At 38.7% G+C, this 22,723-nt stretch overlaps 1 protein-coding gene across 2 annotated transcripts in view; it reads right to left on the reverse strand.

Annotated features, from left to right (window-relative positions):
• The window catches only part of Nek7 (NIMA related kinase 7), a 136,435-nt gene that overhangs the window by 25,523 nt on the left and 88,189 nt on the right, over nt 1-22,723 (reverse strand). For both annotated transcript variants that reach the window (XM_052737091.1, XM_052737090.1), the window contains exons 4-7: nt 22,071-22,133; nt 20,248-20,358; nt 4,969-5,077; nt 3,971-4,078 (exon numbers count right to left, since the gene is read on the reverse strand). In XM_052737091.1, the coding sequence (XP_052593051.1) occupies nt 3,971-4,078; nt 4,969-5,077; nt 20,248-20,358; nt 22,071-22,133 (391 nt within the window). The remainder of the gene's footprint in view (nt 1-3,970; nt 4,079-4,968; nt 5,078-20,247; nt 20,359-22,070; nt 22,134-22,723) is intronic.

Raw genomic sequence — 22,723 nt, forward strand, 5'->3', positions numbered from 1 at the left:
GGTTTCCCAACATCTGTTACATCTGTGAGGTTGACAAACAATATGAAAGAAAACAAGGCAAACTTCACAGGGATGAGTATAATATCCTGTGGGAGCCCGTTCTCGGGTTCCTCGTGGCTTTACCCAGCAGGTCCGCATAGAGGATGATTAGGACCGGGCCTGAGTGCAGGTGTCTGGGATGGTCTGCACTTGGCTGTGCTGGGGGAGGAGGTCTTTTGCTCCACCCCTTGGCGTCTCTATAAAAACCCTGGGGCAGAGACAGTCGGGGCCGTTGGAGGTTCCAGGCCCTCTCGAGGCTATCCTTTATTTTCTATCTGTTTATCTCCGCAAGATTCTCTGCAATAAATCCTTCTATCTAATATTTCCTGCTGCTTGTACTCAAGAAAACTCTGGGGAACTGTGGGGGTGGTTGGGTAAACGCCCCACAATATCCTATAATCAGTCTCCCCAGACACACAGCCCTATCCATATCATATCATAGGGATAGGTATAATATCCTATAATCGGTCTCCCTAGATACACAGCCCTATCCATATCATATCATAGGGATAGGTATAATATCCTATAATCGGTCTCCCTAGATACACAGCCCTATCCATATCATATCATAGGGATAGGTATAATATCCTATAATCAGTCTCCCTAGATACACAGCCCTATCCATATCATATCATATCATATCATATCATATCATAGGGATGAGTATAATATCCTATAATCAGTCTCCCTAGATACACAGCCCTATCCATATCAGCAGCAAATCACAAAATGAAAATCCTAAATTCACATATGAAACAGAGGGGAGGTAAAAGGAGACAGAACCCAGAGAACAAGCCACTTGGCAAAACAGAAGTGAGCATAGTTCATAGATACGCATAGATATTCAGTTCATAGATACTCAGAAAGGGAAAGAGAAGCATTCTCGGCACAGGGAAGAACCAAATCAACTGAGTGGACAACCCCAGACATTCATGACCTGAAGCCGATGAAGGACACTCATGGCTGCTATCTTAACTCGGAGCACGCTGTTATTTCTGGCAGCCCTTGCCCCCAGCGTGGAAGCACACGACATCCCTGCAGCCTTGGTTCAGGATGCTCAAGATGCACAACTGGTACCATTCATGCAGTTACCCCTGGCAACCTGAGTGCTACTGCAGCCTTGGTTCTGGAGCCTCAAGTTGTCAATCTAGAACATGAGTTCCAGAAGAGTTAACAAATGGCTGGGATAGAGGTGCCCCAGGGCTGTGATCACACAATTCCAGGAGTATTTAGGATACTATGCTGTTTCTTATGCTCAGAACAAAGTGGGGGTGGGGAGGTACACTTAATAAGGGAGGAAAGTAGAGTCAATAATGAGAGAGGGACATTAGAACTTAATTTCTGATCCTCTCCTTCACTTCCCACATCCTGGCATTACAAGCATGCACTGTCCACAGTTTATGTGGTGATGGGAATAGAATCCACGTCAGAGCACATGCTGAACAAGCACTCTGCCAACTAGCTAAATCCTAGGTCCCCATTTTTTAAATTATGAATTGCATTAAGCATCTTATTTATTTACCGTTTGACTACAATTTAGGCCTATTGTAATCATGAACCACGTCAGACTTTACTATCAGTAAAACCAGAAAAAAATCATCAATATACAATGAAAAAGATTGCTCTACCACATTTCTATAAGCAAAATAAATTTGTATAGGTGACCATGTTTTCATTTACTTTTCATTTTATCCTCAACTATTAGAGGCAACTAAATCTGCTTCTAATAATCCATATGTGTAACAATAACAGAATAACAATTCTCTAGAAGTAAAAACTGGGGCCAACTTGGCAACAACAAAAAGTGTGTCAGCGTCTCTATTCTTGTTACATTATAAATTTTTTTTTGTTAGCAGAGACATTTCCTTGATACTTATGATTTTTTTTATTTGGTCCAGTGATCATTAACAAGCTGGAGGTCAAACTTTAACACGCTACTCAGTGCACTTTGCTTAGGAAACATGAATTTCACACCATCAGAATGTTCACTGTGCACAGCAAGAATAAATTAAAAAAGTTTGTGTTTTTTTCTCAGAATGAGAAACAAAATTACTGAAAAAATTCATTCATTACGGATTCACCACCGAAGTGCATAGTTTCTCCTCCTCACTGGCTGCAGTTTAGAAGTGACTCAGGGTCAGCAATCATGGCTTCAGCGTGTGCATACATAACACAACCCTAAAGGAGCTGATCTCATAAGTCCTTACTGAATTCTTAGATCTATTAAAATTCATTTTATTCTCCATATCAAATAATTTGGACTGACACATCACCCAAGTCTGGAGATACATAGGCCTGTAATCCTTATGTAGGAGCTTTGGGAAAAGTAGTAAGCAGTAGATAGAGTTCATTTCAAATCGTTCAAGTCTAGATTTCAAGTTATGTATCAGGTCAGTCAGACGGGATGGATAACTACAGCCTACTCAAGAGTGGCTACAAAACAGCATTAAACACTACACACGTGTGCACAGGCGTGTGAAGTCTGTGTGCATGTACGTGCCATTACAAGCTAGTGCTTCAAGTGAGTTAATGACAGGGTGTTGTTATGACATGCCAGTCAGCTAAGCAGCAGAGAGTGACCATGTTTTTAACCACTGAGAAGTGCCAAGGCTTCTTCCTAGAAATCGTCTACCATATTTACTGCAAGAATTGTAACTTCTCAAATAGAACTTTATCAAAGTGTTATGCAAATTTACTGATTTATTATGAAATCTCACAGCAATGTTTTGTACCTGGAAAAGGCAGTGAAGTTGTGTGACCATAAGTGAGAAGTGAAAGGAAAAAACGTTACAGGGCCTCAGTGTGGAATCTTAGGCTCTCCATAACTAATACAACTGAAATTTGGGAGAAGTGTTAGCTTTTCCACCACACTTTCCGTCAAGCCAAACTCTGTTCGAGACACAAACTATTAATAAATGATAGATGACAGATTCAAAGGCACACAGACTCTCAGGAACAAAGCCAGGAATAAAAGCCTTTCAAAGCCTCTAACCGGTTGGTTATCTGGATGCTTATTTAACAGGTTATTGAGTTCCCCCCGTCTCATTTAAAAGCTCCTCACTTCACATCTAAATATTGCTGTCAGAGAATTAGTGGCTTCCACGGAAATCGCAACAGCAAAAACAGACACAATTAAATTATGGCCAATTTACTTTTGCTTCGATTATTCTTTCAGAATTCCCCATTTCCTGTGTCTTACATGCATAAGGAGAAAAATGGGACCTGGAGAGTCTTGAGATGCTCTACTTATAACTTAATTTAAAAAGCATTTCTTCTAGAAATTTCTATTGTTTCTGATCCAAACAATTTTCTTCCCATTGCTGATACCATGTTGCAGTTACACCAATTCTATTTTAGGTACAAAGGACATCAAAATAATGTTAACTCTAATATGACCAACTGCAGGGTATTTTTTCCAATCTATAAGGGGAGGTTTTTTTTTTTTTTCTTCTCATTCGCTATGGATCATCTTTGGTTTCCTCTCCTAGTTATCACAGTCACATGTCCTTTGAATAAATAAACATGTATGAATTATTATTACCTCTGGCATTTAAAAAAGTTCAGTGAAGTCTTCTTCCAAAATACAGTTTCTTCATTAAGTTATCTCTAATCACTACAAGTAAGATACAAGGCACTCTCCATGGCAACAGTAAAAGCCAGACTTATCAGCATTATTTAAAAAAAAAAACAAAAAACAAAAAGAAACCATGGAACAACAAAAACCTCAGGGCCTGCTTGAGGTCAAATAAACAGGAATATCCACGCATCATGTAAAAGGTAACAGGGAACTGTGGGCACCTGTCAGCAGTGGCTGATTTCTAGAACAGTTTATAAAGAATGCAATCGATGCAGTATAGCTGGCATTCCTGTTTTGAACCATGACCAACACATACACACAAATGACTGGCTGAAATGGTCCTTCGTCTCTTACCTAGAGAATGTGCAGCTGTGGTTTTCGAGCTGAAAAACCGACCAAGTCCAAGATCTCCAAGTTTTACCACCCCAGTGGCTGTAATGAACACATTGGCTGGCTTTATATCTGTGAATAAATGAAGGCATCAGGTGAAAAATGATGTAACTTTGGGCATTTGGAAGGAAATCTTATGTTTGGAAGAATATATATTTATATTTGGAAGAAATCAAAATGTATATTGAATATGAAAGTCTGAACTGTGAACCACTCACTATATTTTGAATACTTTTCATATAATTCAAATTTTCCAGTCCTATGAGAATCCTCAATACATCCTGATCAAGACTGCTAATATCTATGTCAAATACTTTTGTCTTCTGTTGCCAAAGAATATTTATGAAAATTTAAGACACAAAATAAATGTATGCCCCCTTTATAACAATTTTAAATAACATGCTACTGAAGATTAATTCATGTATTTGCATCAGTTAAAAAGTCGTAGCTTAGCAACACTGCGCACACTATATTTATTAGATGGTTTTAGAAATCATAATTCCTTAAATAAATTGCTTCAGAATTTTTTACACTCCCAAATCAGTGGATCAGCCACTTAGTAACTGTCCCTGCCCAACAACTGGAATGGTAATCAACAATACATAAGGACCAAGGCTGAAGACTAAAACAGTCTGTGTAGTCAAAGTACACTTCTCATCTGAAGAAGATGGCCAACCCTCTTCCTTATGCATGTTCAACTGCTTTCCCACAGCTGAACTTTTTTTTTTTTTTACCAACAGAACCAGCAAGACGTTCAGGGAAGCCAAGCAAAAGCAAAATTTTCACTCTTATTTATAATCAAGTAGGGCTTTACTTATAGGCTTATAATCCTAATAAACTATAATTTGGACATAAACTATCCCAAAAAGGGTAATGCAGTGGATTAAACGGAAGCTATTTTAAATTGCTTGATGGCTTACATTATTTAAAAAGGTGCTACCGTTTCCTAGTGCTCTTCTTACCTCTATGCATGACTCTTCGAGAATGCATGTGCTCCAGTGCACTGCAGAGCTGAACGAAGTATTTCCAAACAGTTCTTTCAGGAATTAGCCTCTTTTGCTTCTTAAAATGCTGTTTAAAATATTAAAAGAATAATGACTATGAGAATTCAGATGTCTCAAAGTTGAATTCCAGCATTCAGAATCAGTAGGTCAGAAAAAATATCAACTTTTATCTCCCCATTATTAATTTTGAAAAAGTATGATTTCCTATACTGAAATGACTCCAGGAATTTCACTTGACATAATAGCTTACATTTCTTCCTGCTTAAGGTTAACAGAAACCATGGAACACTACATCTCTGTAATGCCCAACTACTTGAAAAAAAAATACATCTATACAAAATGATGTTTCTCAAATTTCATCTCAAGAGAAGCTACAGTTTTTAAAAATGAAGACATATTAAAGTAATTAGACTCATTAAAAGACAACTCTTACTGGGTATGTGGCTCAGCTAATAGAGTATATGTCCAGCATGCATGAAGCCCCAGGTTTCATCCCCAGCACCACAAAAACCGAGTGTGGTGTTGCAAATCTCAGCACTTGAGAGACAGAAGCAGGGGATGAGAAGTGTACACCCAGCACTTGGGAGGTGGGTGCCAGAGATCAGAAGTGCAAGGTCAGCCAGATAGGGAGTTTGAAACCAGCCTGGCACGTAAGACTTGGTCTTTAAAATCAACAACAAAAATGGAAAAACAAAGGACAGGTCTGCTTCAGGCAGATATCTTCACTCTAAAATTCCTTTTAAATATTGAGCTACACTGGCAGCTTGAAACACCGTAATTTATTAAAAATTAAGTAAAGGTATTTCTGTAAAAAGTTTTCATGAGTCTATCCACCTGCACATTAAAAGGCAAACCTGTCCTTTGAATGAAACTCCACTCTGGAGAGTCAGACTCTTAGAGGAAAACTGAGAGACATGCTCAGAGTACCAGCAGGCTGTGGAGGAGACAGTGGGCCACAGACTGGCAGGGAAGTTGTTAGAACAACTGCAAGCCACAGCTAGAGTTCCGTCCACTTTCCTCGATTAAATCTGTTAGGAGACGAGGACTGTCGTATACCAAGCACCAAGCTCTCAGCCCCACTGAATATTCTGCACACAAATACCATGCTTTCAAAACAAAAGTGCGGCGGCGGGTTTCTTATTGAACGGTATTTATACATTACCCACATGAAGAAACAGGGCCTTGAAATAGCTTTGGCCGCAAAGCTTTCAGACAACTGTAACTGTGTGAAGTGCATATATATATGTACTTACCAACATGTCAGATTTTAAACCCGTTCCTTACTGTATTTGAAACCCACATTTGGAAAAGTTCAACCAATGAGTTTTTTTGGTATTTAATACAAAGAAACTATATTTGAGAAAGTGAAGAAACTAGCCCTCACGATTCACACCTGTGGCCAGCTAAGGACCAGTTGAAAAGGCAGAGTTATAAGAAAACCACTGGTACCCTTCTCCATAGGCAACGAATGACCTCCCCCCCAACTCCACTGTGCCCACTTGCTACAGCAAAACAGTCTTAAAAAACTGTAAGAATACTAGGTCAATCTTTCCCATAGAACACATTTGAAAATCAATTATTTTGCAATGTCATTAACAATTAAATCAGTAATGTTACTCTAAATGACCAGGTAATCACAAAAATTCACCACAGTCTTGCTAAATGTTGAAAAATGCTCATATTGTGCTCCAATATGAGGGTTTTCTTTGATGGCAGACTGTGTCAATATCAGTTTTCACTGGACAGGGACAACGCTGAAAATTCAGTTCTTTCCACACCGTTTTCCTGGAGACTTGGAATGCATCCAAATAAAGCCTGTGCAATGTGCTCCCCCAATGCCACATTAACATATCAGAGGACTGTTTGATGCCAACAGAAAGATGGGCACTGGGTCTCTTTTCATTCAAAAATAAATATACTGTAACATGTAGCCATCAGAACATGGGGAAAAAAAAAACTGAATGTTTTAGCACAGAGTCTAAACTCATCATAACCATAATCAACTGAGCGGTTTATTATTTTAAATATTTAAGAAATTGAGACTGTAATATAATTACATCATTTCCCCATTCCCTTTCCTCCCTCCAACCTTCCCATGTACCCCGCCCCCCATCCCTTGCTTTCTTTCAAATTCATGGCCTCTATTTCTTTAATTGTTGTTGTTGGTGGTGGTGTGTGTGTGTATGTGTGTGTGTGTGTGTGTGTGTGTGTGTGTGTGTGTGTGTGTGTGTGTGTGTGTTTATTTTTAGTCTCATTATTAAAAGACAAAATATAAAAGAGACTGAAAAACACTGGCAACAAAATGCACATTAGGGAGCATGTACACAGGCTGAGAAGACCTGTTTCCACGTTCTTATATTCTTCTCTGACACTGTTTGTTATAACAAATTAAAACTGATGAAAACGAGCTGCTGTTAATCTCATGTTACCCATACAGAATGACCTGGCGAGGCTTAGGTATCTCACTAAAGGTCACTAAAGAATAGCATAAATTTGACTATCAGATGATAAATTCTGATTAGACTACTGATATTGCTCAGTTTCTGAAACATCTATTTAAATGCCTGGGCTTGTCAAATATTCTTTAAATGCAGGGCTTTTGCTAGTTGAGGAAGCCAGTAGTTGTGATGTTGAAAACCTGTCCGTTCTCATGGTGGCACTGTTACCTTTCTCCTAAAAGAGGGGGCAGAGAAAAGCAAGGAAAACTGACTGACTTTTCATACTGGAAGGTTTACATCAGCAGTACTCAACTTACTCAAATGTGCATGCCTTTCAAAAGGTAATGCGCTAGCAGGATAACATCACTTTCAAAAGTCCTACTTTCTGAAGGCTAGATATCCTTGTAATAATACTTAATTCTGTATTATAAAACATCTAATGCAAACGTGTAAGACGCAAACATGCATAGACAACAATTAAACACGGAAATTTTTTTTTGTTTGTTTGTTTGTTTTGTTTTTCGAGACAGGGTTTCTCTGTGTACCTTTGCGCCTTTCCTGGAACTCACTCTGTAGCCCAGGCTGGCCTCGAACTCACAGAGATCCGCCTGGCTCTGCCTCCCGAGTGCTGGGATTAAAGGCATGCACCACCACCGCCCGGCCACACGGAAATTTTTTAAAGATTAGTATCAATGAAAATATTTACATGAAAGATTACGTGTTGTGGTATTTTTTACTGTATTCATGTTATGAAATAAAATGTCTTTAACTCCAAAATAAATTATGTAGAAGTCTGTGGACGAAAGCTGCCCCTCAAGTTTAATGGATCACTTGGACATAATTTTTGTTTTGGGTGTAGTGTTTTTATAAAGAAGGCTCACCTTGAAATATTGTATATATATTCTACCACCATTGACAGGACTCATATACACATCGGATTTTAATTCAATGGAAATACTAGATAGAACAAAAAGCTAAGTAAGTTATAAACTTAAGCACAAACATGAGATTACATTATTGTTTCACTGATTATATATATTTACTAACATCTCACTGAGGTGAAGTCAATTGACCTGGTAAAACACATTTGCATTACCACCAAAGTGATTTTTACCGCTGGGAAAGACAAGTGGATATGAGCAGCCTCCATTCAGATTCTAAGAAAATATACTTTAATAGACACCTTTGTTTTTTTATTGTAAAGTATCCTATAAATTGAATGCTCAACACTAAATCCACAAAGAAAGTGGGCCCTGGATAGCTAATACTATTCTTTGAACTCAGAGGAACATCAGCTCCTGCACTCTAGACATGAGAGCCCCAGGTATGCTGCTCATTTCTCAGGGTGCATCTCTAGTATCTTCAAGAAATTTCTGAAAAAGCTTCAGTGAAATTACTCAGCATGCATTCACTAACAGAGAAGAAAAAAATAATCTCGACTTGTAACAGGTACTACTATCCACAGCATATAAAAAATTTTAAGCCTGTATTTATGTACGCTAATCTTTATAAAGAAAAAACTTCGCAGGTAAACATTTGGGATTCTCAGAGATAGCACCATGGGCATGCAGCCATGTTGGTCCTACATCAGCCACTTGGTTTAGAGACCCTTTGCTGTCACCTTGAAGTGTCTCAATTGTTTTGACAAAGGGCTCCACAACTATGTAGCTGCTCGTCGGAATCTACGTAAATCAACTTTTAGAAACGTACTACAGTGGTTAAATAGAAAAATCAACAGCAGGAAGTGATTTATATTAAACACAGAAAGCACTTCCTACTTGGAACTACTGTCAAATGTTTAAATGTGCCTCTCTCTAACAATGCATACCTGTCTCAACACAGAATTGATTATGAGTTTGACCATAACTAGCCATGCCACCTTAAACCAGTCACTCAACAATGTTGGTCTGTTTCCTTGACACATTAAACAGAATTTGGACATGATCTACAAAGTTCCTGTCATCTCTAAATACTATCTGTGGGTCGACAATTTCAGTAGCAAATAACATATAAATATCTATTTGGCACATTTTCACACTTAAAAACAGTAAGTTTACAGGTCTGTCATATCCTTCAAATTTCTGTTAGTAATAAAGCAACAAACGGGCCCAGAAATCCTAACAGGTTCACTTAATATATACATGGTCTCGTGTGAGGTGATGGCAGGTAGAGTCCTCTACTGGGACCTTGCAATTAGGTCAAATATTTACCATCAGCAGGGATGTTATGTCTCCAAACACCTTTGTAATTATAATGCATTTCTTTTTCTAAAATGACATTTTATAGTTATTATTGCAAAGAATTGAAGGCAGAGACTGGCTACAGAAAAGACAAATTGCTTCTGAAAGTATAACTGGCTTGTTCTGTGCAATTCTAACGATATATTAATTTTTCTAAGGAAACATTTCTTCTGAACATATAATGAGGAACTGACAGACTCAGATATACAACTATTGCTATACACAGGTATGGGAGAACTTCTTGGGTAAAACACCTACCAATTGGAATTTCAGTAGTACATTAATTTGCAGTGTGTGAAGACTTTCACTTGTGGTGGTCAGGAAAAGGCTCAGATACTTCAAATTGATTTCCAAGATGTAAAGCATAATGGGCCTGGCCAGTGGGAGGTCACCGAGCACACCCCACTGGTATCTCACTTTACTCACTTGGACAAAATATTTTCCAACCAAGTCCCAATGTTCTTTCACCTATAAGGTGTCTTCTAAACACAAGTAAATCAGCACCAGGAGATTTATTCAGGATATTTTTAAAAAAGAAAAATCAGTAAATTAATTTAAAAACATAATAAATAATTCAAGGAATGACTGCTGCATTGCAGATAAGTAACTCTTAGAGAGGTCCTGTTACTAAATCAGTTAAAAAAGGCTTCCAAGCAGTTCCAAGGTTCTCTATCCTGCTGAGAGTGTTCTATGCTAAGTCAGAGTATTAAAAAGCAGAATTCAGGCATAGTGGCACACATCTATAATGCCAGCCATTGGGAAGTAGAGCCAGGAGGATCAGGAATTCAAGGTCATCTCCCAGTTACAGGGCCAGTTTGGGACCAGCTTAAGCCATAGGACACCCCTATCTTTAGATAAATTATAATTCAAATTTAAAAAAAAGGAAAGGAAAAAGTTAATCTTCAGGATGACATAGATGCCACAAAAATAAATAAAAATATTTGTCTCTGTTATATTAGACCAGACAGGAGTTTTAACTTTTTATGAATTGTTTTAATTTTTATATGAATAAAGAAAACACAACAGAGACATAAGATGGCAAGTCCACACAAACCTAAGTAAAAACATCTGAGGAGCTTCCCATAGAAGAGACTGAGTCTGTCGCCCACAGCTCTTCTCCAGTGGTCCTGCAGAGATGTGCTCGGTAGTTTGCAAAAGCAGCTCTGGACCAGTGCTACCAATACCTTCCAACGTTAGGACCAAGGACACACAGTGCAGATTCTTAGGAGCCAAGGACACACAGTGCAGATTCTACATATCACCTTTTAGCTATCTCACAGACCACATAATGGTCTTTATGGCCTATCATTTTCAAGGTAAGGAAATTCTTAAGTTCTGTACCATTTTGCTTTCAAACTACACAATTATAGAAGAAAATACACAGGATATTTCACATGTGACACTGCTCTATAAAATCCCTGTGCAGCATATTGTATGTGCAAATTTATAAGATATATGCACAGGTGTATACAGTTATTGCAAGACTGGGATCACCGGCAAGGGCTGGTTGTCTGATAAGGGCTACAACCTCAGTAAGAGGCTGAAATGGGAAGTGTGGCTGTCCTGGAATACACAATAAATGAACCCGATCCAAGGGAGACAATGTTACTGGGAGGAATTTATGGCTTTAAGTATGCAAAGGTCAAGAGCATAAAAGACACTTCAAAATGATCTCATTTCCAATACCACCTTTACATTTAGATAAGTAAACTAAAAATGTGTCTGAATGGAAAACAGTAACAACCAAGTAAGTAAACACATTTTCTAACTTTCAATCTTTGAAGATAACAGTTACCTCAAAACAAGGCTGATAGTCTACCTAATTTATCAGTTTGTGATAAGGTGAATTGTAAGATTTATTTATAAATTCCCAACACCTTGTATATAATCCTCTCCCCTTGATATTTACTCCTGAACTGGGTCTGGTGGTACCCATAATCCCAGGATTTAGGAAGTGGGAGGCAGGCTAGAGAGTTCAAGGGCAGCCTGGGCTACTGAGTAAGATGCCGTGGCTGCTGACAGGTTGTTCACGTTGTAATGCACAGTCCACACTCATCTGCACAAAGTTAACACTAATTGCAATTGGGGCTTTGAATATAAGGAATAATAGAAGAAGACATGAAGTTAGGAAGATGGTTTGGTGGGTCTGGGGGAGTCGAAAGGATGGAATAGGAGGTGGACGAGCTAAAAAATATTGTCTATGTGTATTAAATCTTCAAATAATAAATAAAACTATTATTTTAAAAAACATCTTAAATGAATAAAAGAAGCAAAAGAAATATTGTTCCCAGATTATATTATTATATGACAGAATTACTTTTTGCAGATGTAATTAAGCTTCCCAGCCAGCTGACTTTGGGGCAACCCAAAGGGACATTATTTTGGGCTGGCTTCACACAATCTGGTGAGCCCTTCTAAGAAGTCAGACTCAAAACCAGAGAGGCTCTTCCAGTCTAGCCTGTGAAGGGTCATGTGAGAGGGGAAAGCTGGGGTGGAGTCGGGGGGGACCTATGCAACTGAGGATTGGCTGTGTGGTGGCAGAAGTGACGTTAATCATATGGCTACAAGGAACTAAATTATCTCACAGAGGGCGTACACGACACATACATGCAAAGGGAAAGACTCACAAATAGAAACAGTACAAATACAAAGTGAACGATCCAAGAAGACAATCTGTGTCTAGATGCATTAGAAATAAGGAAAGAGCCTTAATTAATTGGTTGGAATAATGACATACTCCAGTCTTAAAAAAAAAAAAAAGATATTCATTTGAATTATGTGTATTGCATATTTTACTGAAAATATTCTGTTAAAATCAAATTCATCTCATTCCTAGTCATAGGGTTGTGGTAAGACATTTGTTAGCAGACTTCTGAGCGTCCCCTAAAGATATTAATTACATAAGGTTATATTTTGTTGTACTGAAATTTTAACAAAATACATGTTTTAAAAATATAAATATAACTTAAATTTTTCTATCAAATTAACTTTCATATATACACTATAAATTATTATTTGTACTGACATCAGTTCAATGAAGGAAGTATATTTTGCAAAAAGGGCTATGAAAATTTAAAAAGTATTGTGATACCATTAACAAGCAGAAATAAATAGAACTCTTGTTCAGATATTTAGATTAGTCTTATCCCTTTATATCTGAGTCTGAATAAACATATTTCCTGACATTATCTCCTGAAATAAGGGCTCACCACGCAATGGAGTGCCCAAGAGTTCCATTCTCTCCAAAACAAAGAAAATATAGACCAACAGCATGACTTAACTGAACTCAAATCTTTTCTAAGACCATTTTATTTGAGAGTTGTAGTTACTGTTAATGAAGAAATCTATGATGAAAAAAATCCCAGCCTTTCTTTTATCCTCCAACTCATCTGGGAAGTATTTCATCTGACCACAGCCTCAGGTATTCCTTTGTCACTAATTAGAGAAAGACTGAATATTTCAACTATAAATTGCTTAATTATATTTGTCAGTCTGCTCTAAACCAATTAATTATTTACTTGCAAGAATCTTTGATGCAATGCTATCCAGAGGTTCATCTCTGGAATAAAGACCAGGAGCTATACGTCCGTTTCTAACCCAATTAGGCTGAAGACTTGAGAGAGTGGAGCACACTGTGGTACTGCATGGTGATTTGAGAACAGTCCTCACACAATGCGAGCCTTCGCTGCTTTCCTTGATGAAGCCTTAAGCCACTATCATGTTCTTTCCAAAAAGAAGACCCTATGTCAGTATCCTTTCACATGCTTCTAAAATTGGGGCGTTTAGAAAACAACTCCAGAATTTTAGGACCCTCCACCCATGTCCTCTTCTGCAGCAGAAGACCCTTCTCTCACACCAGCATGTTACTCACTAATGGAACAAGTCTGGAAGAGATCAAGGTATAAAGTAGGAGGAAACTGTCACCCATGGCGTGTACTGGCCCTGGGAACAGGGAAGTGTAGCCAAGATAACAGAACCAATTGTTGTATGTGATGTGGAGCTCCAGGTACCTCCCTAACAAACAGAGGACAGCCTAGTGAAGAAAGAGGATACAGTCCCTGTTCCAGAGGGATTAAGTCTTGGGCAAATGAAAATATCAATAAAATAATCACGCAAAATCACTAAGGAATTGCATTACTAAATCCTGGGGAAGAATGGTCTCCAGGGGAATACATGTGTATGTCCAAAAACATTTATACATAAAAGCCCCTTTGAGGTCAAAGGGAAAGTCTTGAGGAACTGGGATCTGTGTGAAGGGCTCAAGGATAGAAATAGAAAGTTGACCAGGAATGAAGAGGGGCGTCCCCAGCAGAAGGAACCGCATACGTGACACAAGGCATACGTGAAACACTAAGACAAGAGTCAAGGGACTGAATGGTCCTTCTGCAGAGACTGTGGGAAAACCAGACGCTGGATTCTGCAGGAGACATTTATTAAGTGACTGCCCTGGGTCAGGCACTGTTCTAGGGACATGGAAGGTGAACACACAGACTGAGATGCCCTGTACCACAGGGGCTGCCAAACAATTCAGCGTTTACCCTCGTTAAGAAATCCTCGAAGGAGCTGATTGAAGGCTGAGGGTTTTTTATTCTTCTCCGACACCCAAAGGCTGATGAAGAAATATAGATCTGTAGAGTGGATCTTGGTGGGTGAATTAAAAAGCTCTTACTCTGTAGCGAGATGGCTAATTTCGAACTTTAGAAAGAAAAAGGGCAATGGAACTACACAGGGAGAGAAATCTGAAAAATACGTAGATGGAAAAAATGATGAGAACTTGGTGACAAACTGAAATAGAGAGGAAAGTGTCAGAGGAGAGGCCTGGCTTACGGCATGTACTCAAGCTGAGCCTCCACTTGGAAACAGAGGGACTGTCTATGAGAAGATCATGAATTTGTTTACCGGCACAGGACAGAGAAAAACTGAATCCAGAGGCATCAACGCCATGGACCACAGTGGGTTAAAAAAAAAAAAAAAAAAAAAAAAGAAGGCGGGGTTTGTATCTTAAAACTGCAGGAGGAAGACAGCTGGGCATGAAACTCACACTTACAGCCCCACTAGGGAGGAATCAGAGAGATCAGTAGTTCAAGATCAGACTGATACATAGTGAGTTTGAGGCCAGCCTGGGCTAAAAGGAGACCTTATCTCAAAAAGTCACGAGTAAGAGAATGACTCCATTAAGGAGAGGTTAGCAGTAAAGGAAGTCACTTCAATACTTGGTGAGCCAATGGGAATATTTTAAGAAGCGACTGAAAAAGAGATCCAAATGCTACTGAGCAATCAAGAAGAAAGGAGACCACTGGGATTTCTGACAGAGGTCAGCCCAGTGGCCTTTCATGGAGCTTCAACAGTGGCTAAATGGAAAAGCAGGCAGAGGTGGGGCTGGCGAGACCTGATCAGCATGGCCCTCTCAGATCTTCTCAAAACAGTGGCAGCATTCTCCCTGACCCCTTCCTATTGCCCGCCTTTGTTTGCCTGCACTACACTAACCAGCATCTGGAAACCACACACTTGCTTATCATTCCCTTTGTCTTCCCCATGACAATACAAATTTCTTGAATGAGTGAATTAATAAGGAACATGTGTGTCTGTCTGTCTGTCTGTATATTAAGACGTGTAAGAGAACAGTGAAACGAAGATGTTCAAATGATAATAGATGAAACCCAGAAGATGCAGAATGGTTACAGCTAAAGAACCAGGAATGATAAGGCTTGAGCTGAGAAAGCAACGAAAGGATAGAGACCCAGGTAGAGGGATGTGCTGTGGGATGTTCTGTATGGCAAATGTGTTGCTCTGATTGGTTAGTAAATAAAACACTGATTGGCCAGTAGTCAGGCAGGAGGAAGTGTAGGCAGGACAAGGAGGAGAAGAATTCTGGGAAGTGGAAGGCTGAATCAGAGACACTGCCAGTCGCCACCATGACAAACAGCATGTGAAGATGCCAGTAAGCCACGAGCCACGTGGCAAGGTATAGATTTATACAAATAGATTAATTTAAGATATAAGAACAGTTAGCAAGAAGCCTGCCACGGCCATACAGTTTGTAAGCAATATAAGTCTCTGTGTTTACTTGGTTGGGTCTGAGCGGCTGTGGGATTGGCGGGTGAGAGAGATTTGTCCTGACTGTGGGCCAGGCAGGAAAACTCTAGCTACAGGGATGTACAACAATCCCTTCCTGTGTATGTCAACAGGAGAGCACAGGAAACCACAAAGTCAGACATAAGTCACCATGGCAGACCCATGGGAAAGGTTTAATCATTCACGCATAAACACTCCAGTCACTTGGAAATGAGAGGGTAGACTTTGGATGACTTAAGGGGTGGGTTAGGTAGAGTACCACTCAGAGGCTTAAAGGGAACAAAGAAAATTTGAGTACGCATTGAACATCAAAAATTCAGATTGGCCAGGATAATGTGTGTGCATTTATTTGTAAAGGTCTAAAAACAAGTATAGAGATAACACACACATACATATCGTGTGTGTGTGTGTGGGGGGTAGTTCACCCTCATGATAACATTATGAGATAAGTATTATAAACCAATTTATAGATATGGCAGCTGTGACTCAGTCGCTTAAGTAAGTAAAGGTCATCTAGCACCCACTGCCTCAAAGCCGTTTATCGCCATCAAGGAAGGGTTTCCATTCTCACATCAACTGTCCTGATGAAACCTGTACCTCCTTTATATACATTATTGCAACAGAAGTCACATATTTTTCTATGAATATTGGTTTAAAAACTGTCTTCTATGATACATACTGAGTTCTAAGAAGGTGTAAGCCATATACCTTGTATGTGCTAATGACCAAGAAAAAAATGGAGCTTTTTTTTTTTTTTTTTCTTGGAAAAAGAGCTATAATGGCATAAACTACTTGGGAGTGGGCAGTCTCTAGGACTTAAAATGTGTATATTCTGTTACTCAGCAATATTACATGAATCTATACAACAGAAATGAAAACAGACAGATATAGAGATGCAACAGGCCACACCAGGCTTATACTTGACCTTTCTCTGCTCTACCAAAGAAGTAATTAAATTGTGATGTGCCTGAGAAAGTGTATACACATATTGTCATACATCTATCTTTGAATTAAATATGTGTCCAGATAGAAAACAAAACGAGGCAGACTTTATGCACATAAAGTTGGTAGTTACCTTTGGAAAGTGTTAATGGATACAAACTAGAGAAAACAAATCCAAGACAAGTAGGCTTTTTGTATTTAATGACAGGAGGTAAGCACAAAGCTTAAATCATATAGAGGGGAAAAACATAACTATGTATATTGAATTGTGTTGATCAATAATAAAATTCTACTTGAAAGGAATCAGAAGAGACTTTCGAGTCAGATCATTCAAATCTATTACATTATTCCTCTGAATACAACATAGAGATTTGGTCAAGTCTGAAATAACAAACAAACAAACAAAAGCACCACAAAATTATACCTAGGATCCAAAGTGATCCACTGGGAAATGACTTTTGTGATTCAAAGTTGTTACAGTCACTATGATGAAGATCTGAAGGCTTGACATTGACTTTCATGGTTTAGATCTAGGGATCTCAATGACTCGGAACCCTTAGAAGATCTTATACTACACAAATACTGCCAGAACCTATAAGGAAGCAAGTACTGTCCAAAAGCCTACACACTAACAGACACACGAGATAGTAGGGACAGAAACTCTAAGATTTTACCAAAGTACATTAAGTTGCCATGCTCACAACTTAGGAGGAATTGAGTGATACCCTCTAAAAATACCCCCTGGAAACAGTCTGCTACATCATACACATCTGCAAACTTTAGTCAGAAGCTTCAAGAGTATGGCAAGGTGGACCGTCTGTCTACAGGAGCACTACTCATTCCATATAGAATTCTGTTGTTCTGAATCCACCCTAGAGAAAAAGATTTACACTCCTTCCTACAGCACCACCAGGTAAGTAATTAAAAAAAAAAAGTTCAAATAGTTGTAAGTTGTAGTCATTTGTAAAGACAGTTTTCTTTTGTATGTTCAAATAGTTGAACGGCTAGGTGGTCCACTAGAGGTGGACATAGAACACATCCTAATTTCTTTTAAAAGCTATGACTATAAAGTTTTATTACTCTTTAACTTGCAAAGAAATACTTCGGCAGTTGGCAGCCTAAGTAAGTGGTGGGAAGTCCCTGAAACAGAAAATCAGATAAGTGGTTGGAAGTGATTCACTTTAAATGCAGTGCTTAGCCAGATCCCATAAGGTAATAACATTACCTTTTTTTTTTTTTCCTCCCTGTGCTGGGAATTAAATGGGCTAGGCAAGTACTCTATCACTCACCTACTCCCCAGCCCTTTTTACTTCATTTCATACAGTGCTGTTCCAACTAGAAAAGTCTAGCCAAGTGGCTAAGTGTGCTCATCCTACAGGTAAGGGCCCTGTTAAGAATTTCAGTGACATAAGTTACAGTGATCGCTTATACAGAAGCCCCCACTCAGGAGTTCTTAACTATTGAACACCTTGATCAGAAAATCTAGTAAAGAAATATAAATTGTGACACTCTTTTTTTGAATGGATGGTGTGAGAGCCCGTTTTCAGGTGCCTCGTGGCTTTACCCAGCAGGTCCGCATAGAGAGGATGATTAGGACCACGGTCCTGAGGGCAGGTGTCTGAGATGGTCTGCACTTGGCTGTGCTGGGGGAGGAGGTCTTTTGCTCCACCCCTTGGCGTCTCTATAAATACCCTGAGGCAGAGACAGTCAGGGCTCCTTGGAATAGGTTCCTGGCCCTCTCGAGGCTATCCTTTATTTTTTATCTGTTCATCTCCACAATCTAAATCCTCCTATCTAATATTTCCTGTTGCTCGCACTCAAGAAAACTCTGGGGAGCTGTGGGGTTGGTGGGTAAACGCCCCCTAGGATGGTCAAGTACTTATACCTGATAATCAAAGGAATCCTGCCATACAAGAATTTTTAAGGGCCATTAAAGGAAAACATGGGGATTATTGTATCAAACAGACCTAATTACAAAAGTACCTGGTCTGCTATTTAATAGCTATGGTACTTATGCTCTTAAAGTGTTACATTCACTTCCTAAGATCCTGGTAAGAATTAAAGGAACATGTTTGGACTCTCCTTCTAATAACCAGAAACAGATTATCAGTGATTTACCAGAATCTACCAGCCCAAAGACTCAAGGCACAAGCTGACAATACCAGACTCCTCACAAAAACAGAACTTGAAACACGATGTGTGGCGACCTGCCAGGAAACCTAAATGTCAAATCCACCTCCAGCCTGCTATGCTAGAAATTTACATCCAAGGCATCCCTAACTCCTAACCCCTTTTCCCTCTGCAATGCTGTGACTTTTCTGTGAGCCTTAAGTCTCTGCCAAAATGGAGGCAACAGTGGGTGATTCCTTGGCTTTAGAAGGTTCTAAATTCACTACCTTTCTTTTTCTGCTTTGGTTGGTTTGGTTGGTTCCCACACTGGCCAGTCTGTCAGCCACAGTAAGAGAGGCTTAGCTGGTGCTGCCATTTAAATATAGACTACATATGCAGCCTGTCTTGTGGATAAATATGTCTGTGAGACGATATTCTAGTCACGAGACTGAAGCTGAATGTGAAACACGGTTCTAAGATCGGGATAAATATAAATGGATTTAATCATTACAATGTCCCTATGAATTATATTCTAGAGAAAGTAGTGCAGAGAAGTGACACGTGCAAGGATAAGCAGTTTTTAACTTACTTTCGTTCTATGGTTTCTATTCCTGCAACTGAACATAAACCCAATTAACATCCTTTTAAGGAAGAACGCTAAATAGTTTTTCAGTCAGACTGACATCCAAATTCTTCTCTGAGGAATCCTCTCGGCTCATCTTCTAAGCTGTTCTCAGATTTCTTTCCTTTATGTGTGCATCAGTGTGTGTGGGGGGGGGGCGGGGGTGTATGCACATGCACATGGATTGGATAGATGTGTAGATACGTGAGCATGGGTGTGCATGTATGTGTCAAAGCCAGAGGCTAATGTCTTCCTCAATCATTCCCTATCTTATATTTTAAGACAAGGTCTCTCACTGAACCTAGAGTTCACCTATTCAGCTCTACTGGCTGGCCAGTGAGTTCCAGGGACCCCTCTGTCTCCACTCCTGAGAGCTTCATTAACAGGCACCCAATATTGCACTGGATTTTTACATGGGTTCTGGAGACCTGCTCTCAGCTCTTCATCCTTATGTGGCAAGCACTTTAACAATCGAGCCGTCTCTCCAGCCTGGAATTTCTTTCTTTCCTCCTTTCCCTGGGGTCCGAAGACAAAGGATCAAGGGTAGTCTGCTCAAGAGTAACAAACTAAAACACTCAAACTTCAGAAAACAAGTCTCTAAGTCCATTTCCAAAGTGATTCGGGTGCATTTAGAAATATAAGGTAACTAGGGTGAACTTTGCTAAGTAAGCCAGCTTCATAACCATGTCCATCCTTACCACTGGCCATATGGCCATATGCTAACTATCACAGTGAGATCTTTAAAGTAACTGCCAAGATAGACATTTCACAGACAGCTTTGTCAGAAAAACAAACAAACGAACAAACTTACCTTTATCATTCTGGAGAGGTCACCAGCATCTGCTAATTCCAAAACTATGTTCAGCTCATTATCCTCAATGAATGATGCATAATATTTAATTACATTTGGGTGATTGAGTTGCTAAGGAAAAAAGTAGAAATCAAAAACTTATTTTAAATTCCAGAATCATGTATAGTTTTTAATAATTTTGATTTAGCTATGGCAACTCATTTTTAAATTGTAAATATCTTGACAGCATATTTTTATTATAGTCAATTTTAAAACACCTAATTATCGGCCGGGCGGTGGTGGCGCACGCCTTTAATCCCAGCACTCGGGAGGCAGAGGCAGGCGGATCTCTGTGAGTTCGAGGCCAGCTTGGTCTCCAAAGCGAGTACCAGGAAAGGCGCAAAGCTACACAGAGAAACCCTGTCTCGAAAAACCAAAAAAAAAAAAAAAAAAAAAACCTAATTATTCAAAATAAAACTAGATATGAATAAATTTTATTTTAATATTTTATTAGATACAATAAATGATGTACTCAAGATTTTAAGTACTGTTATAACTAGTAGGAATATAAATAAATGCAATACGTGAATGGTAGAATTGAATCATTAATTGCTCAAAATTATATTCTTCAAAATGAGAACTGTCATACAAGAACATCCAACTGCAAAAATATCTCTTTATACTCCTACTTTTAAAATTAGAGCTGTTCCTAGGCAGCTAGACTGCTCAAAACCACAATTAACATCCACTATACAGTATCTAAATACTGATTTTATATCAAGAAATATAAATACATAGAATCCATCTATGTGAGTTGACTAAGATCATCTCTAAGGAAAAAAAATCTCACCTTGTAGAAATACATGCAGCAATCTACTCACATTTACAATTTTTCTGTTCAAACTTTAAACAAGTTAATGCAAGACATAATTTCTCAAAGAGAAACTCTCATAAATTATAGATGATTTTCTTTATACTTAGTTTTCTCCCATGCTGTTCATATTGATGCTATTTCTACTTTTAAAAGGCTGCGTGTGTGTGTGTGTGTGTGTGTGTGTGTGTGTGTGTGTGTGTGTGTGTGTGTTTAAAACAGTTACTTCAAATGTGAAGAGTGGGAAAACATAGTTTTGAAATACTTTGGTTAAAACTGATACATTTTAAGAACATAACGCAGATGCATAAAACACAGCGCTTTTCCTTTCTTTAAAGAGAAGCTCTTGCTTCATAGCCCAGGCTGGCCTAGAGGTCAGGTTCTTCCTGTCTTAGCCTCCCAGGTTATGGGATCAAAGTGTGAGCCATCATACCTCACTGAAAACAAATGAATACAGCAAAAGTCATTCTGTAAAAAACATCACGAACAAGGAAACACCGTCCAGATTACTGGACCCTCATTACACTCTCGGGTGGACAAGGAACTAATATTAACTCCTGGCACACTTTCTCTATTCACTTTGTCTAAGTCCATAGAACTGACTTCGGAAGTGTTTATCAACGTGAAGCATCTGGGTTAGTTCAGGCTTTCAGTATGACACATCGTGATGTGACACCAATACACACTTGTATTATTTAACTAGTAGGATAGGAGGCTTATGTAGAATGTTCTAGAAAAAAAAAAAAAAACTTCTCCAGTGTTTTAGGCCTGTGTATCTGTTCTGTTTTTAAAAAGTAGACTCTACCTAATATTGTGATTCAATTATTCTATCATAAATCCAAATTATATTCTCCAAAACATACAAACTCTTAAATTATGCAGTGTTACATAAAACCAGTGTGACATTTTGATAAATCATTTTATCAACATATTCAGAAATATTAAAAAAAATAACCCATACTTCATTACTTACCTTAAGGAGATCTATTTCTTTGATACAGTCAGCACGTGCTTTGGCATCCATTAAATCAAATATCTACAAAGGAAGTTTAGAATCATTTAATAAAATAGTGACCTACACTTTAGCCTAACATGTAAATTCATGATAATATATATATATTATATATATATATATAAAACATGAAAATTCATGATACACATACACACAGATGAAATTTTTATTTGCATTTATTGACTGTGAAGGTCCATAAGAACTTTATCTTATGTTAACAGAAAACAACAACAAAAACCTTAGAAGCTTTTCCTCCAAAAGCAAACAGCTGGTTATATACTGGCACTCACATCTGCTGCTCAAATGACCAGGATGGAGGTGATGATTAATAAGATAATGCAATAATAATCAATGTGCATGGAAGAGTTAACATAACTTAGTGTGTTTCATGAACCATTCCATCTAATTCTCATGTAACTGTTACAAAGATAACAGCATTCCCATGCTGTAGATGAAAGGATGCTTTCAAAACTTAAGAGACTGCTAAAGGGTCATGTGGCTCATCAGTGGGGCAAGAGGCATTTACTGTTAGTTACTCCACTACCAGTCTAGTTCCAAACCTCTACTCTGATGTACAGATGGTTTCCAATAGGTCTGACCTGTATGCTTGACAG

This window comes from Peromyscus californicus, unplaced genomic scaffold, assembly GCF_007827085.1.
Source record: "Peromyscus californicus insignis strain IS unplaced genomic scaffold, ASM782708v3 Scaffold_14__1_contigs__length_90479793_seg_2, whole genome shotgun sequence".
NCBI lineage: Eukaryota > Metazoa > Chordata > Mammalia > Rodentia > Cricetidae > Peromyscus > Peromyscus californicus.